Consider the following 19,580-nt stretch of genomic DNA (forward strand, 5'->3'; position numbering starts at 1 on the left):
TCTTATTAATGTTTTACTAACTAAGTGGTCTTATTCCTTGACAAAGGCCAGTCTCTATATCTCTTGATTCACAAGTCTTAGGTAATTCAGGCCGCAGTAACATGAACTGTGAGTCTGTCATGTATTATGTACACAGAACCCACCAATTTCCTTCGACAAAATACGTTAGTGAGAGTGCATAGAGAGGGTTTATAGAGTTAGACTTTTTCAATCATTTTTAAGAGACAGGTTTCAGTGTTAAAAATAAAATGAACTGTGAGGTTAAACTTTTTTTTTTGATTACACACAACAGTGTATGGTGTCCTAAAAAAACAAAAACGTAATTCCATTTGCCTTTTATTTTGGAAATGCAAGGGAATGCAAAATAAAACAATTAATTAAACTAAATATGCATAAATTAGCAACATTATTAAACACAATCCATTATTAATTATTGCAAACTCTGTAATGTGTAAGCACATTCAAATCAAAAATATTATCACTTTTGTAAAAGACAATATTTGTATGTGTTGTTACTTTATAGATGATTACATGGAATATTCAAACAACTAAGTCTTTACAGTTTCAGAAGAGTCAGCCTAGGAGCTGGTTTTGGTTGGTCTGACCATCACCGAGCTGCCGGTGAACAGCGTGGTGTAGAACTCCATCATGAACTGGCTCTTCAGGCGGTGCTGGAAGTGGACATATCTCACCCCTGGTCCATAGCCGGAGAACACATGTGACACCTGCAGGCCAACACAGGGACATGCAGTGAAACATTTAGATACAGTATAGTCTGATTATTTCCTGTCAGGGGACTCAGTGGATTAGTGTTTTTCTTTCAGGAAGGTTCCTAACGGAGTGAAAAGATTAGGAAGTAAGTGGCAGCCATGATAAGAGCCATTTAAATTCTCTAGATGACAGGAAAGGAGCTGCAACGCTTCCTTTGATATCTTAATTAACATAAGAAACACTGGACCATCCTTTACAAAAGTGAAAGGGATTTTAAATGACCAACTAACGCAGTTCATGTAATTGACGGTGTTTATTAAGGATTTTCATCTTATGCCATATGTTTCTAAAATTCTTATATTTTTTGAACGTACAACAATATGTTAAACCAAAAGGCAAATTATGAACATTACCCTTACAACTGTAAAACTATCAAATACAGTTTCACAGTGTTTACTGAGTTGGGTGGTTTTTCTTAAGCTATTTTTTTATATCACCATGCTCAGATGGTAAATGTGTAGGCCAAACAAGTAATGCATATATTGCAAAAGGCACGCATGCAACTTTTATTTAAATATTTTCATACAATCCTACAACTAATTGGGTTTGATGTGGGATTAATATGAGTGGACAGAAGGTTAAGGTAGAGTGCAAACATCCATTTTATTCTATTAAAGTATACATGGTTACCATTAAAGTATACATGATTGCTACCATTAAAGTATACATGGTTTCAATAGCTCATATACTGAAAATTGTAGTTTTTCCTATGACGTTTTCCAGTGAGGTTAAGAGATATTGGTTAGAAAAAGACATAGGAACTTATTTTTATTCGAAAATGTGACTATAACCAGTGACTCACCTCCTTCCAGTTGTGTGAGTAGTTGCTGAGGTCCTCACTGGGGTTGACACTGTGCTCTGAGATCACTGTGCTTTTGTCAGCACCCAGTAACTTCACCTGCAGCTGGTAGATGGAAGCATGCAGCTGACTCTCCTCATACCTAACAAAATACAGATAATTACATTTTTTGTATCAAGAAATCATCTCACATTTGGCATGTATAAGAGTTGACAGGTGGCAGCCCATTGATTGCTGCCACTGCTGCCAGATATAGAATAAAAGAAGGATAACAATTGATTCTACAGGTCTGCAATCACCAATAGATTTCCAACTGACTTCCATGAAATGTAATCTGGTATTAGTATAACGGAAGCAGTATAGAACATACTCTTTTTTTCTTCTTAGCAGAAGCAATACAGTCATTATTAAATGAAAATGTTTATATCAATAATTCAAATGATCTATTAGGCTTTTAAGTAAGTATGTAATCGATACTTGACCTTGGCGATAATGACCTGCTCCCAGCATATTACCCATTACTTTGGGTATATATATACTGTATATACATATACAATAAATGTTAAATAGTCCTATATGATTGTATACATTTATGCTTGTTTATGAGCAAACTATTTTATTTGTCAAAAGAGATATGCACTTTTATGCTACAAACTAGTAAATTAGTCATATCATAACACTATCTTCTATATATTATCTACACAAATACACACACTGCAAGCAGGACATATGGCCATGCCCAACATATTCAAACATTCCATGAGGGAAACCTAAATGGCACATTGTGTATGATTAACTTTGAAACACACAGTACAGTGTCAGCTTCATGTGTACTAACAAGCTGATAAGACCACAGTGATAAGTATTCACACATGGGTGGGTGAGGTAGGTGAGGTGGGTGGTGGTGCTCATTAACCCACCAGTCTTGGATGAGGATTTCAGGTTGAAACTCATCCAGCAGCTCATCCCACAATCCCTCTGACTTCAGGTCCACTACCTGCTCCATGGTGAACCAGCTGAGGACCAGAGAGACAAGAGTCACATCACAACATGCTCATTATTAATCATTAAGTTTAAAATGATAGTATTTACCACTTATTTAGCGGGGAGATAAAACAAAAACCTGTGTGGTGTTGTAATAAAGACATGCATGACAAACTGGAAAGAGAAATCAGAGGTTTTTTTTATTACTTTATTTGAAAATATCAGCTTAGTTCTGATGATTCTTGACTTATTGTCATAAATTGCACTTAATTAGCAGACAACCACATAAGCAACATCTAGAAAGTAAAATCTGCTACAAGTCAACAGCTTGCCTATAAAATAACATTTCACTGAAATAATTATACAGTGAGCAGGTATGTCTAAGAAACCAAATGCCATTTAGTTTTATCCAAAATATCTGGAAGCTTTTTAGAATAACATTTTTCCAAAGGGGAAGTTTGGATTGACCTTGGTAATGTAATCCATTTATTTTAATTATGGCTTTATATGCACCAGTTCAATCTATTGAAGTTGGATGTCTACGATCATTGGTAATCACTGTTAAAAACATCTGCATGATTAACATATGATACAGGGAGACACTCACCTGCATTGAGGTAATTCACAGACCACGGCACCTTCTGGGATTCCACTCATATCATAGGGGAGGACTTCCAGGCTCGTGGTCCAGTCACTGAAGTCGCCTATAAATTAAAAGAGATTTTTACTAAAACTGATTTAAATGTCATTGTTGTCATTTGTAGCTAATTATGCCACTTTCTCCTGCCTCTCACCATCAGGTTGGAATCGTGGAGGTCCACGTGTTGGAAATTCAGGCAGATCAGGTTCAGGTGGAGGGGTGTCCTTACTCAATCCTGAGTGGGAAACGAGACAAAGAAACAATTGTTATTGGTACCACTCCTACTAAAGACACTGTCGTCACACTGTAATACTTCAAAGCCAAAGAATATATCTTTCCGACAGTCTGGGTCACTGGGTGTGTCCAACTAAAGTATTACTCAGCAGCTCATAATGCTCACGTCAGCATTTTGAGACACTTCCAGTGTAGACATGTTTTATAACATTGAACATTTTTACGTTTTTGAAATTGCGTTTTTACCAAAAGTAACAACGTACAATTCAATTACCTGGTTCCACTAATTCATTTATATATATTTTTTGGTTTAATGTAATGTTATTGTGGGTATACAGTAGATACCAAAGATCTATTACTGTTACCTGCCACAAACAACAAAGTACCCAACAAAGACTTACCAAAATAAAGATTACACAATCAGTTGAGGTTCTTATAAGTGATGCACATAAACGTGTCATCACATCCAGGGCCACTTTCTTCCCATCTCACTTCTCATGTAGACATTTTGATATATTTTAAATATTTTCTACAGGTTTTAAAAGACATTGCTATTTACCAATTCTGACACCACAAACAATTATAATGCCTCCATTTTACTGGGTTTAGTGGAGATCGTAAAAACCTGGAAAAAAATATATCCATGGCTCCAGGCAACAAGGGCTAAAGGAAAAAAGAGGTCTCGTGATAAATGTACCCTGTAACCTCAATTAACTCACCTTTAAATTGAGGGATACAGCTAATCAAACGTGATGCAAACTCATTGCATAAATCAAAGTGAATTCATGTTTTTCCCATGAATGAATGTCATTATTTCTCTGTGTTTAGTGTCCTGTCTGTCTGTAACTTTGTGTGGTAGTGTTACCACTGACAGGTCTCTCTTGGAAATGAGACCTTGTGTCTCAATGAGATTTTACACCTGTATAAATAAAGGCTAAATAAAATAAAATAAAATAAAATAATTTGTTTGTCATTTTTCCTCTTGATGTGTTCAAGGTTCAAGGCTAGTTTATTTGTATAGCACATTTTAAGACACAGAGGCAATTCAAAGTGCTTCACATAAGCATTCAACACATAATAATTAAAAACAAAACAAACAGACAATCAAAAACAAACCAAAAAAAAGACAATTCATAAAAGCGATAAAATACTGGCTGCAACTAAAAGTGCAACGATAAGGCACGGTTAAAGGATCTCAGGATAGGCTGCATTAAAAAGAAAGGTTTTCAACCTTGATTTAAAATGAAAAAACAGGGTTGGGGCGGACCTCAGAATTTCAGGCAGTTTGTTCCAAGCTTGTGGTGCATAAAAACTAAAATAAAAACTAAAAGCTGCTTATTTAAGCTGATAAGGCAGAACAAAATTAATCATTTTAGTAAATAGGCCACACTGCACATAACTGTAGACCCTAAAGAAGAATTGATGAACTTGCAAACCAAACCAAGAAAAGCAATAAGTCATGAGTATAGTTTTGCATCACAGCAGGTATTCAGGTTGCACAAAGCTGCTTTGATGCTGAACAAATCTACCTGAGGAAGTCTGCCCCTTATTGGCTGAATTGTTACACTGAAGAAACTGAAACCACTGCAGGATCAAACTTTGGAAGCTACTTTGGAAACACCCATTCTCAAGTTACTGTAACAAGTGAGCTACGTAGCCTACATCAACATGTGTATCAGTATCCTAGTATGGAACTTTGATCAACTCAATGAAAACTCCCTGAACAGAGTCATGTTTTGACAGTGTTGTGTTACCGTGAGGTGAAGGGTTCTTCAGTAAATTCCTCCCCAGCGGTCTGGCGTCAAACACGGACTTCCAGTCAAGGCTGCCGGGCATCGGTGCGCCTTGCAGGCTCCACTCAGACTCACATCTCTGCTTCCACTCAGACATGGTGCAGACAGAGACTGTGTAATCTTACTCTGTTTGATTCATCCAGGAAGTCTGCGAGTATTTGTATTCTAGTCTGTAATCTACGCCACACCCCAGTGTTGCAATGGAAGCAAGGCAATGCATTGCACGCTGCTCCCTAACCTCTTAAAGCCACAGTAGTTAAATCGTTTAAACACGAGTGGCGAAGTCCCTCCCACTTACTTCCGGGGTATGGGACCTTATTTCGGAAAAATTATGCATTGAAGTCAATGGGGAGAGAAAACTTATCTTTCGATCCCGTTTGAATTGTGCCATGAATTACACATATGATGTTTGTCAAACTTAAAAAATCATTTCCATGTCAAAAAAGTCACAGTTTGTCGTAAAACTGTTGAAATATAAGACTATGAACAATACGTAACTAGAAAGACTACAAATCCCAGAGTCGCGTAAGTGATGTCACAATTGTTTACCTCCACCATTCAGATACCTAAGATCAGCGCAATATAGATATAATCTATCTATATGGCCAGTGGCGACTGGTCATTAGGGGCAGGTGGGGCACAGCCCCACCTAGTGTCAGCAGAAAGTATTACAAATAATGATTACAAAAATGCAAAAAAAAAAAAATATATATATATAAAATATATTTTAAGATCATGTTTAATCATCTGATTCGTCTGTACATTGCTGTTTTAGTCTGTGTTCTTCTAATTAGTGTGTCTACAGTCACAGTGTGTGCCTATTGAGCTGTTTAGAGCCATGTGAGACAAAACCTGATTATGCCCCTTCCTCTCGCTGTGAAGTCAACGGTGACTGTAAAAACTTCACTGCGCATGCTCAGAGTATTTTGTAATGAAATGTGTGTGGCAAAAAAATAATGACCAGAGGGGCATGGAGCTACCATCCCCACCATACGTCATCTCAAATCATTCAGAGCTGATTGGCTGTAAGTACGTGTGCCGCGAAAAGTGTGCTGTGTGAAGAGGAGACGAGAGAGCTGCAGTGGCGCGTCCTAAAACCAGGAAGTAAGCACAAAAAAGCAATGAGATTTCTCCAGAGGATTTTAGAAAATAGCTCGAAATAAGATCTGTGGGAAACGTACCTGTTAGATAAATGCACGTTTTGATTAGCCGGATAACATCCACATGTCTACCCTACTTATATAATTTTTTTATCATAAATCTATGGATTAGATTTATGATAGACTTTTGAAACTACAAGAACATAAGGAGGACTTTTACAAAAAAGTAATAGAAATGTTTGTCCAGAAGGATAGGCAAATGGACTTCATCTTCAAGTCAAGGTAAGACCGCCATTTTATTGAAAATGGGATCTTACTAGGAGAGAACAATTCAATATTTAAATGATAAAATGACATTTTTTGGGTATCCTTTTGTTGAACTGTCTGTTTAAAATTAATCGAAGCATCAGACAAAAAAAGCTTTTGAAAATAATATTATATTTTGGTTTAGGTCAAAATATAATATTTGTAAACCTGAAGAGTCAGTGCCAGTGCCTCACCAGCCATGAACCTCACTGCACGTCACTGCAGAAGCTTATATATAGACATCTAAGTTTTTTGTGCCCCACCACTTTTGTACATATAAAAACGCCACTGTGTAGTGTTGCTTACCTCCAGAAGGACTTTTAGCGCGTTTCCCAGTAGACAGAGCTGTCAGAGCGGTGCCTCTCAGAAGAGCAGCCGCTGGGCGGAGTCACAGAAACGTTCAACTGATCTTCACTCCTCGACCGTTAGTGCCAGTCAAAACATACCGCTTTGTTTCAACCACTGCCGTGTCGCCGTTCCCCCGTGTCCCGCCCTCTCTGTCTGTCTGTGTCTATTTCAGTTTCGCTAGCAAGCAGGGGCGGACTGGGACTAAAATTCAGCCCTGGAATCTGACCCAGACCGGCCACATCCGGGGGGGTCGGCATCAGAAAAAAAATACAGTAGCCTACTATTAGTTATTAGAAATCAGCTGTTTATTAGGCTTATGCAGTTCAAGGGATAATCCTCACCTAAAAAGGGAGCCCTACACTTGTATGTGCCAGTTGAACTGGTTCTTCCACCAGCTCAACTCTCTGTCCCTCATCATGAATGCAGTGCAGTGGCGGCGCCAGAGTATTTTTGTTGGGTAATGTATGGTAGGGCTAACCCATACAGTGGTGGGGCTCAAGTCAGTATTTGCAATGTAATTACATACACGCTATATCGCCCTCCTTGACAGTGAAACGCCATGCGTGAGGTTTAGATTATTTCCCTGTGTCAATCAAAATGGAACTGTATGAAATAAAACGGCACATTTGTCTTGTAGTAAATAAAAAGGGATCACTGTGAACGTGACGTATGATAGTACACGTTGAAGATCCAATGGGGATACTGAATGGCGGTTCCGATTGATCTCAATCAGTAATGCATAACGCAGACCCAACGTTTCGTTGCTCTGATTGGCTGTAGGTCTATACAAATTGCATTCGGAGGCATTTTGATCTGACCGCGGCCGCGCTGATATTATAACTCCAGAGAATTTTATTATTTAATTGAATTTGCTTACTTTAACATCATTTTTCATGGTGGGGCTAAGGTGGGGCTAAGCCATTTCTTGGTATGGCTGTAGCCTACCCCAGCCATACCCTGGCGCTGCGCCACTGAATGCAGGAGGCTGGCTGTATATCTGAACTCGCGCCCTCCTCATTCTCTTCATCATATTGCACTTGTTCTAAGCTGCTGATGATAGTGCTTGTGGCACCGCTGCTGCCAAAAATATCTGTCAATTTGCGACATTTATATGCTTCACCTGCGAGTGACTTCACCTTTTTTTCTCTTGCCTTCTCGGCCCCACCTTTTTCTTTTCGTTTTCTTTGATTTGTATCAATGTTTTTTCATTTTCCCTGTCTGCCGCGGCGTCTAATCCCTTCTCTTCGTGTGGCCGGTAGAGGTGGGCGGATCGATCCCAAAATATCGATACTTCCGATATTACGTTACGTTTCAAAATATCGATACTAGAGCCAATAGGATCGATACTTTTATACTTTTTTTTTTCCTCTCCTCTACTCGTCAATTTCATCAAAAACTATGTGCAGACGAACACAAGTATATGCGCTCTTTTCTTCTCTCTCCACTGCTGTCCTCCTCCCCTCGAGGCTCGCGCAAGCGCAGCGCGCTCCCTGCCTGAACGCCGATTATCAAGCTGACTGACAGCAGCCAGCAGGGCAGGACAGCAGCAGCCAGCGACTCGCGAGTGCGACACACACACGCGCATGATGGCTGAGAGAAAGAGGAGCGTTGTGTGGAGCTATTTCACAACTGACAATGAAAACTTAGCGAACTGTGATGTGTGCAAGAAGGCAGTTCGCTACAGTGGCCACTTTGTATTGTTATTTTTCATGTTTGCACTTTAAATTTGCAAAAATAAAACGTTTATTTGTCTATAAAAACCGTCCTGTCTTTAGTCATGAAAATGAATTCAGATTTAGTCTATTTATGATGCATTCAGCTCAAAAATCATGTCATGCAGCTCTCCCCTATATGAAAGTACATAAGAGGCTTTTCATTTAAAAAAGTATCGGTATCGATATCGGTATCGGCGATACTGGCCCTGAAATACTTGGTATCGGATCGAATCCAGATTTTGTGGTATCGCCCACCCCTAGTGGCCGGTCTTTTTTCTTCTTCGTGTGTGATTATTTGACAGATAAGAACCACACAACTGCATTAGCGGCCGCTGTCGCCCTCTGTCGGCCGTCAGCGCAACTTAAAAGATGACGTTAAACACATTTTTTTTAAAGGGCCGGCCGGCCGTCAACGGCCCTTGACGACCAGCCGTTCTGTGGTTCTCCAGATTCTACAGATGGCCAGTCCGCCCCTGCTAGCAAGACTGCTGATAGACCAGCTTCACCAGCTTCACCAGCATAGACCAGCTAAAACCAGCATAGACCAGCATGACATCCATGCTGGGCTATGCTGGTTTAGCTGACCAGGCTGGTCTTGAACCAGCAAGAACAGCCTGGCCAGCTTGTCCAGCCTGGTAAACCAACTAAACCAGCCTAACACCAGCCTAAAACCAGCTAAAACCAGCTAAAACCAGCTAAAACCAGCTAAAACCAGCTAAAACCAGCAACCATCTTAAGCTGGTCTATGCTGGTTTTTTCAGCAGGGAGGTGAGGTAAAGGATCCTCTCTGAGTGTTTAGTAACTTAAGTTATCTCAGTGGGTCCAAACGGTTTGATCACGATTTATGTAAACACATATTTCCAAGGCACACTGTTATAGATATAAAAAAATAAGAGAATAAATGAAAAACAGGTATGAAATCTTTCCAATTCATGACAGTAAAACAAAAATACAGCTTAAAAGGGGGGTGATTTGTAAAATATGAATAAAGAAAAAGAAAATCTGTATACAGTTCTGTTTCATATGGGTGTTGGTTGAGAGATGTATCCATAGATCTAGTCTCTTAAAGGTGGGGTAGGTAATTTTGGAGAAACCAGCTCGAGTGCGGTAGAATTTGAAAATACACAGCCGGGAAAAATCTGCCACTTCCTTACAGAGCCCCTCCTCCAACACACACGAACGCGCACATGACCAATGAGGGCACGAGATAAATCTGTGCACAGATGGAAGGCTGACAGGCAGGTAGGCCATCCAGTTATTTTAGCCGGGCCGGCTGGTCGTGCTTTTTACAGTACTACGGCTTCCACAGATGACATTTTTTTATGGATTTTTTGTCAAAGCACTTAAGATATTCATTGCTATTGGGATGTTAAGAGCATTCCATGTAATATAACGAAAAGTGTATCTCGAGCCGGTTTCTCAAACTTACCTACCCCACCTTTAATTTTGCCTTCAAAGTACACCAGATTGATGCTTTTAACTTCAATATTAAAAAAAAAAAATCTTCGCGGACCCCCCTAGAGGATATTAGGTCGACATCCCACTTAAATTATGTTTACGTGGATAGGACACTAAATACATTTGCGCACTTTTTATGTCAATATGTTTCTGTTTTCATGCCACAACTGTGCGCGTGCATGCATGCGCGAGTCATAGGTGCGCTCCGGTACTTATAAAAATAGCTCTACACCCCTGATTCCAAGTAACGATGACCTTGAGACGAGTAAAATGCTAACTCATTTGTGCACCACTCTATAATACTGAAGATAAAACAGGTGTCTAATGACTAATGAGTCCACATTTCAGACCCAGGGACCACATTTTCTGCATGTCATCATCTCTCTCTTCCCTTTGCATTCTATCTGCCTCTCTGTAATGAAACTCAAAAGAACTGTGTGTGTAAAAACAAATACAAGGCTTTTTCCCTGCAATCAGTTCATAAAAAATACCTTTATTTTACTTCTCTGTTTATCTATCAATAGCTATATCATTGTTTCTCTCCCATATTTAAAGCAATTGAGGAAAGGTATAAAGCTTTATATCCAATAGTCTTAGTCCGTGGGGCTCCACGGAGTTAATTTGAAAGTTATAAGCCAGAAAACAAGTTAAGTATTTGAATTGGAACTCTATTCTATATTTTCTTAGAATATCATTACAATGACAATGTTATACAGTAGATCCCTGAACACACCTTATCACTTATAGAGTGACATCGGTCAGCTTATTGTTTTGTTCCTAGGAACTCCATAGTAACGAGATTATATAGATACTACAGCCCTGAACTTTGCACTGCTTACATCAATGTACCGAATGCTTTCTATAGGCAGGGGACATTTATTGCACTCAAAATGCAAGCTTTATCTTTTGAAATGTAAATATTTGACATTTACAAAGTCAAACCTATATATATTTATTTCTGTATGTTTTATTTTCAGAATGTTATCTGTTAATAAAATACATACATTTGTAGAAGCTCTGACAAAATAGAGATGAACAACTTTTATCTTTGATGACATAAGGTGCGTGTCGTTTATTTACACAGCTAACAACCATTGAGACAAACGTTGGAAACCATAACTACCCACAATGCATGGCACTCTCCAACTGTAACAGTGTAGTAAGAAGGTAAAACAGATAAGGCTCATAAGATAAAAGCACGTTTACTGCAGACAATGGGGTATTATGTACACTTCTGATTTTATTGCCATATCAACAGTTGTGATGTGTGAGCTCATTAATAATGACAGAGAAAGACAAAAATAGTAACATCGCTCAATTGTAAACAACATATTAAACAGTATAAAACAGATAGGTGACATCACTACAGTACAACATGCAGCCTTAAAAGCAAAAAACAGCAGCAACATGTAACGACCCATTTGATTAAGTGCTTCCAACATCTGCCCTATATTGGATTATTATTGAAGCTGCCAAGTAACCTGTTTTTAGTTTTAAGGAGGCAGATAGCTCTGGAACCTGGTTGTTCTCTCTCTAATTAATCTTAATGAGTAGGAAGGAAAATACAAAGGTTGTAGGTGTGAGTCTTTAAGGCCTTTCTTTTTTAGTCTAGCCTTAAAGAGGTCTACTATGGGGGTGTGCCCTGCATTCAATAATTCTGGATGCAGGGTACATCTCTCTGTCCAGTTATTTCCTGTCCCCCGCTGACAGGTTTTCAAACCAGAAAGTTATTATTGTGGGGATATATGGATGCTCTCCATATGTCCCCACAGCTTTATCTGGTCCGACTGTAAACTGTGTTACTGAGCCGATCCTGTTATCCCAGACTTCCCAGTATACAGTATACGTACGGTGTCTTGCCATTCATTTACACATGGCTGGTGATCTGCATTGACTTGATTATTAAATTAGAAATCAGGTTTTTTTTTTGTATTCAGCAAGGTCACAGTGCAGGATCAACACAGCAGATACTCTACAAATGTCTCCCCCTTGTGGATTATAGCTGTATGTTTGACAGTGCAGACAGTAAACTCAACTTCAACCTGCAACATATTGGTAAAATGTCTACATTACAGTGTGTTACAAACCTGCTACTGCCAATCGGCTTCTTACACCTCACATGAAGATGTAGAAAGCTCCAACATAATAAAGTCATGGCTGTTTGCTGACATCAGGACAGAACATCTACACACCTTCCATCACAGACTGCAACTCATGTGTCCAGACTTAAACAGATATTTTAAATAAATAAACTCTCTATTGCCTAATGTTTTGGTTTTGTACTTGCTGGTTGAATGCACTTTAGATTTGAATAAAACTGTGATGCATGATACCCTAAAGGCTATGCATAGTATATAGAACGGGATTGGAACCTTAAAGAGAATGATATACATAAATAATATGGACTAAGCAAATAAAACGCCTGGCAATAAAACAATTTACTGTGGAAAAATACATGTATTATAAATGAATTAGCAACAGCCGATGACAGATAAACTACAATGCGCGCTATCCTTTGGCTTTTTTAACTAATCTTTAAATTGTTGAAATATGTTTTATAAAAATAATCTTAGTTGTGTGTTATCTTCAATTCAATAAGTGTTACCCAAGTAAATAAAAACAAAGCTACTGCATACAGTTTAATTATTGTAGATTGTGAGTATACCTTCTATCAGTGTCTGTTTGCTTGGCTAACTCTGTACAACATTTGAATGCTAAGAATGAATAATGTGGATTCTTTTTATGCTTTAACCACTGGGAAGTTTTAAGGCTTTAATGTCTTTACACAATAAGATAAAGACAATTGAAATGCAGTTGTAGCCCCATTCATGCCACACACAAAATAAATGATCATAACCAAATAATCTTTTTTTTGTATTTAAAAGAAATCGAATAGAATAATACAGTCAAATAGGCAATAGAAAAGAACAAAGTAGTTAAAAATTATGACAAATTTAAGAAGCTGCAGCAGATGGATGTTTTACATATTGAAAACTGCACATACAGCTTGATGTTATGAAGATTAATTTATAGTTCAGCTGTCCATCATGACATAAGAAGGAGGCAGAGCCCGAGTGAGGAGGGTGAATGTTTGGCAGAGAGCCAGAGAGGCAGCAGGGGGCAGCAGACACTGCCCACAGAGCCAACTGCTGCAGAAAACACCCTCTGCCATAGTAACAGTTCTTAATTCATACACACAGTACACAACAGCGGGGGGCGTACTCAATTAAAATGCAAAAGCTTTGCTGTTAGAGTCTTTTTTGATAGTGCAAAAGTAGGACAGCTGACTGTAAAGTTGTGTAACAGACATTCAGTAATATGATCTCAGCTTCCAATTGTTAGACATGTGTTACTGTACTGTACTGACAGGTGTTTACAAAATGTAGTGTAGACTTCTTAAACCCCTAAGGATTAGTGGCAGTAACAGAGTCTGTTTTTAATGTTTTATAGCTCAACCCCATTAAAATAGAAAAGTAATACAACAAGTAGCATATGTGTGGAGACTGCTCTATTTATATTGCAAAAATTACAACCTAGAGGCTTATTTACTTTGCTTATAAAATTGTTTTGAGCACTTCATTGCAGACATATATGGTGTGATAAATTCCCCACCTGCTTATGTCAGTATGCAGTTGGCACACCTGTTGTCTACCCTCGTGCTCTTGTGCATTGTGGGTTTACTGACCACTGTTTGTTGGAGGGCAGTGTCAGCATCAGCCTGTTCATTGGACTGTCAGCTGTGAGGAGTACCACCTGCTTTAAGTTGATGAAGAAGAATCCTCTCTAATAATATTACTACTGTTGTGTTGTATAATTTCTTCTTGAGCGTATATTTGCGCTCAAATAAACAAACTTTGTTTTGTTTATTTAAACATTGACAGGTTTACAGAACACAACAGATTTGATAGATAAAATGCATAATGACAATGCTGAACTGGAATGTACAAACACAATGCACTGAAAATAAAACATCTATTGTTCCCATGCCAGACAGAGCCCTGCTCTTATTGTCCTTAAGCAATCATGTTTTGAGTTGAAGAAAGGACTCCAACGTTTATACAACTGAAATAGTTCTTCTCTTGAATAAAAGCTGAGAGCTTCAAGATAAATGCATCTCCTGGCACAGATGATGAGTTTTAATAGATTTTGAGGAATATTTGGGGGATTATCTGACCAAAATGCATGATGCAGAATAGATGTTTACTGTCTTACCAATACTGAGAGGTAATGTATGTGCCTTCCTTTATTTTGCACTTAATACAAACCTTTGATACATTAGTGTTAATCGTAATCTATGAATTATCTTAAGTATAAGTCGTTTTTCTATATTAGTAGTAAAACATAATACTAATAATAATAATAAATGTAATTTATAAAGCGCCTTTCACGGGACCCAAGGTCGCTGTACATGGTGGACAGACAAAACAAAACAGACAATGAGGAGCGAACAAAACAAGAAAAATAAAGTAAAGGAAGCCAGGGGACCATGGGACTAGGGTCCGAAGGCCAGGGTGAACAGGTGCTTAAAACATTGGGATAGGTTAAGCCACATATCACCCAACTTTTACTCCTCAAAAGTCACGATTGCATTGTCTGCTGCTGGTACTGTCGTCAGTTTCTCTAAACTGCATACTGTAGCTATTACACTGACAATGAAATAACTGATACAACCCCCTTTCAAACAATCAGAAATATTATTTTGATTAAGAGGTATTATAACTCTTTTTTTCTTTTTTTTTGTAAGGGATGAAACCCTCTTTAATGGTCACACATGCAGAGCACACAGCACACACAGTGAAATTTGGCCTCTGCTTTTAACCCATCCTAGTACCAGGAGTCTAGTACTAGGAGCAGTGGGCAGCTATTGTACAGCGCCCGGGGAGCAATGGGAGTGGGGGGGAAGGGGGGTGTCCGGTGCCTTGCTCAAGGGCACCACGGCAGGGCAGGAGGTGAACTGGGACCTCTCCAAGTAGAAGTCCACACTCCATATTTAGGTCTGGTCGGGGACTTGAACCAGCGACCCTACAGCTCCCAGTCCAAGCCCCTACTGACTGAGCCACTGCCGGACTAAACTCACCTACTGGTCCGCGCTTTGATATTGAATTCATAGGCCTTTGTCCTTTTGCAGAGAGTTATAAGGGAAGAACATTTTAGAGTCCTTGCAGCCTCTCTCACTTAACTAACTTACATCTGGGAGGATTCAGGGCTTTGGCCTTAAAGGTCACCTATTATGCAAAATGCACTTTTTGATGTCTTTTATACATAAATATGTGTCCCCGGTGTGTAAAGAGACTCACAAAGTGTCAGAAAATACAACCCTCTCTCTTTTCCTCCTTACCCACATCTCCAAAAACAGAGGTACAACGGAGCTGATCCAGATTTGCTGAGAACTTGCCATCATTACTAAAATATGGGCTCGCTTTACATTGAACTCCGAGCAACGTCCCGCCCACGGCCCAACCTATTGTCTCCCATATACAGTCGGATAGCTGAATCCCCTCCTGCAGCTGTGTGTCTGTGTATTCAGCAGGAGCTCTACGGGACTTAGAGTAAAGTTGTTATATATATAATACATACAATGGCACTGTTCTAGCGGTAAACACTGAAGAAAGAACATGTCAAGCTATGTGCTATCAGAAACAATACGCAATGTGTTTTGGAAATATGGTCTGTGTTTACATTAGCAAGCATCGCTAACACTCAGAGCTAACGCTGTACTGGAGAATGGAGAGAGTATGTGTAAAGAAGCCAGATATAAAAGATACTGTCCTTGTGGTAAACTCGCGAGAGAGAAAGCATTTGAGCTCCATACTGTTTCAGAAATAATCTTTGATGTGGTTTGGAACATAATATTATGTTTAATCACGGCAGCGTTTAGCTCAGTTTCTGTAGACAGCCTTCTCTTCACAGAGCTCACTGCTTGCATGCGGACGCTCCAAAGGGGCATGGCCAGCAGCAGCTCCAAAGGGGCGTGGCCAGAAGCAGCTTGGTTACATTTAAAGGGCCAGACCCAGAATCAGCACTTCTCTAACAGGGCTGAAATAGAGGGGTGTGAGGCATGCTACAATGGGTGATCTGTTTGGTATTTTGAGCAAAACACTTCAGAGACATGTCTTGTATAGATATGGCCCTATAATATATTGTTCAAATATAGCATAATAGGTGAGCTTTAAAGTGAAGATTGGAAGAATATATATATAATGTAATTATATTACTGAATTTAACTATCTCAACTCTGTCGGAATGAAAGATGATATATAAAATAAACCGTCAAACACAATTTTATGTAGCCTATCATGTTTTTTTGCCATGATACATGAAAAAATACATGAATAAAAAGTACATGAATAAAAAGTACATGAATAAAAAGTTACAGTGCAGTTTAAGATATGAATAGTACACACAGAAGTTCCACTTTACTGATGCCTTTCTTTAAGGTTTCTCCGAACATGAGCTGTGTACGCTTGTATGGCACATAAGTCCTCCGCAGCATACACAGAGAAAATCAGCCAGGACAAAGTCCCCAGACACTGATCCCCTGGGGTTACTAGCCCCAAATGTTCATTAACCAAAAACGAAACAAAACCGCTCAGTTTAAATTAAAAGCAGCGGCAAAAAGAAAAGTCTTCAGCCTGGATTTAAAAGTAATAAGAGCTGCAGCGGACCGGCAAGTTTCTGGGAGTTTGTTCCAGAAATTTGGAGCATAATAACTGAACGCTGCTTTACCCTGTTTAGTTCTGACTCCAGTCCCTAAAGACCTGAGAGATCTGGATGGTTCATAATTTAGCAGTAGATCAGAAATGTATTTTGGGCCTAAAACCATTCAGTGCTTCATAAACCAGCAGCAGTATTTTGAAATCTATTCTTTGACACACAGGAAGCCAGTGTAAAGACTTCAGAACAGGAGTGATGTGATCCACTTTCTTAGTGTTAGTAAGGACTCGAGCAGCGGCGTTCTGAATCAGCTGCAGCTTTCTAATAGATGTTTTAGTGAGACCTGTAAAGACACCATTGCAGTAGTCGAGTCTACTGAAGATAAAAGCATGGACAAGTTTTTCCAAATCCTGCTGTGACATTAGTCTTTTAATCCTAGATATGTTCTTTAGGTGATAGTAGGCTGATTTAGTAACTGTTTTAATGTGACTGTTGAAACTCAGGTCAGAGTCCATGACTACACCTAGATTTCTGGCTTTATCTGTTGTTTTGAACATTGCAGACTGAAGCTCAGCGCTAACTTTTATACGTTCTGCCTTGGCTCCAAAAACCATTACCTCAGTTTTGTGTTTGTTTAATTGGAGATAGTTCTGACACATCCAGTCATTGATTTGTTCAATGCATTACTCAGTGTTTTAACTGGAGAATAGTCTCCTGGTGAAATGGTTATGTACATTTGTGTGTCATTCACATAACTATGGTAACTTATTTGGTTGTTTTTCATTATCTGAGCCAGCGGTAGCATGTAGATGGTACAGACTTTTTTGCAACAGAGATGTTAATTTGTGGGCCTTTTCTTGTTGTTTTTTGGTATGATCCGTGAATTTAAACGATCAGCCACCTGTCTACAGTATATTTGATCATAATATAATATTATATATTCACGTCAGTTAGCAAGCTTGGTTGCTTAGCTTGGTTGCTAACGTCACAGAGTTCACACAGTGAATTCAAAAGAAGTAGGTTTCAGCTTATTGACGTTTGACCAAATATCAGGAGCCAGGATATAGTATCCACTGCTGCTCTAATTTTGACCATTTAAAAATATGAAGTCATAGAGTTAAGGTATTAGAGTCTAATACCTTAATTCTATGTAAGTGATAAACTAAAACAAATCCCCAGAATACCACTTTCAATGTTACGAGAAGTGCCAATAAAAAACCTGAAACCAGCCGATTTAAAGTATAAAAATCATGGGTAATTGTGAAAGCAACCTTGTGCAACACAAACTGAGGACAAACCTATTTAGGTGAATCTTCTGACCTTCACTGTATTTTTCCCCCAGGGCTATGGCACTGGGCCAGGTGTGGATGTATGTAACATTGCACCGTACACCATGTGCACTGATCCATGGTTACACAATGTACTCCACGTCTCTTTATTCATTCAGATGCACTGACACATATTTGATACGCTTAAATACATATTTTCCAACTGGAGCACATTGTAGTCATGTGTGTACTCCAGTTAATCCTATTGAAAGGGCTATATCTATTTACATTGCACAGTATGTGCATGACTCACTTATTAATACAGTGTTGAAGGAATGAGGTTGAGGACAAATGCCACATCCCTTATCTCAGTATACCAGTATAACGGGAGGTGTGTGGCGCAGTGGATAGAGCCTTGGTATGGGGATCAGATGATCACAGGTTCAAACCCCAGTGCAGTCAGCATGTTGTTGTGTCCCTGGGCAAGACACTTCACCCCAAATTGCTCCTGTGGGGATTGCCCACAGTATTGAGTATGTAAGTCGCTTTGGATAAAAGCATCTAACAAATGACATGTAATGTAATGTAATACCTACTGCTTTAAGGAATGCAGTGTACACTATTAGTTCAGTTAAAATAAATAATACTAGGTTAAACCTAATATTTTGTATCTAAACTTAATATTATTGCTTCAAACTAACCTAATACAGTTATGTGAAATCTGTTGACATAATACATCTAATTTAAGTCAACATTTCAGTTTTTTTTGTGTATAATTCTGCTGCACATCTTTACATATATATTCATTATGGTGATAAATAGTGTGAAAAGAAAGCTATTGTTCAATATTTCCATAAAGAAATAAATGGTATACTATTTAGCTCTCCTGTTGTTATTTAACCTGATTCAAAATAAATCCATATTTTTTGCAGCAAAACAGCAATGATCATAGTTTTTGCAAAGTTTAGTAAATGGGTTCCACTGTATGGGGCTAAAGCTTGGAGACGTTGGGACAAATCTGAGATGGAGAGAACTGACTCGATGAAATTGAATCTGGGTCCTGGGTGAGAGGGGGCTTCTGCAAGCCTGTGCTAATTATAGCCTCCCCCTGACCACACTGTGTACACGTGACCCAGGCAGCTTTAATTTCAATGGAGTACCAAACACCAACTCTCCAACAGGACTGCAACAAGTCAACCACCCAGGTCTGCAAAAAAACAAACACTGCCTGCATAATATCCAATTTAGCCAATTTATAATCTGCATTGCATCAGTCAGCAGTGATTTCAGACTTTAGGTAGTCTCCTAAAATAAACATAAGCAGTATTCTTTTATTTCAACTCAAACCTATATATGTATATTTTGAAAATGTTAAGGAACATGTATTCCCATGAATGTTGCTGAACTGAATCTCCCGGCTAGTTCTCTAAAGACAGGTGTTGTATTTAATGTCAGAGAGAGGCTCTAAATATAGTCAGCCATAAAGGTGTTATTTAAAGAGGCTCAGTTT

The 19,580-nt window shown here is 38.8% G+C and overlaps 1 protein-coding gene across 1 annotated transcript; it reads right to left on the minus strand.

The window, feature by feature from the left end:
• Positions 1-256: 256 nt before the first annotated feature.
• On the minus strand, positions 257-5,451 carry nccrp1 (P1, F-box associated domain containing). The gene is made up of 6 exons (XM_034114590.1): positions 5,183-5,451; positions 3,349-3,429; positions 3,162-3,258; positions 2,491-2,586; positions 1,574-1,712; positions 257-725 (listed from the first exon to the last, which is right to left on the minus strand). The coding sequence occupies exons 1-6, from the start codon at positions 5,316-5,318 to the stop codon at positions 579-581; spliced, it is 696 nt and encodes a 231-aa protein (XP_033970481.1). The 5' UTR covers positions 5,319-5,451; the 3' UTR covers positions 257-578.
• Between the last annotated feature and the right edge of the window lie 14,129 nt (positions 5,452-19,580).

Source organism: Trematomus bernacchii, unplaced genomic scaffold (genome assembly GCF_902827165.1).
Source record: "Trematomus bernacchii unplaced genomic scaffold, fTreBer1.1, whole genome shotgun sequence".
NCBI classification, from domain to species: Eukaryota; Metazoa; Chordata; class Actinopteri; order Perciformes; family Nototheniidae; genus Trematomus; species Trematomus bernacchii.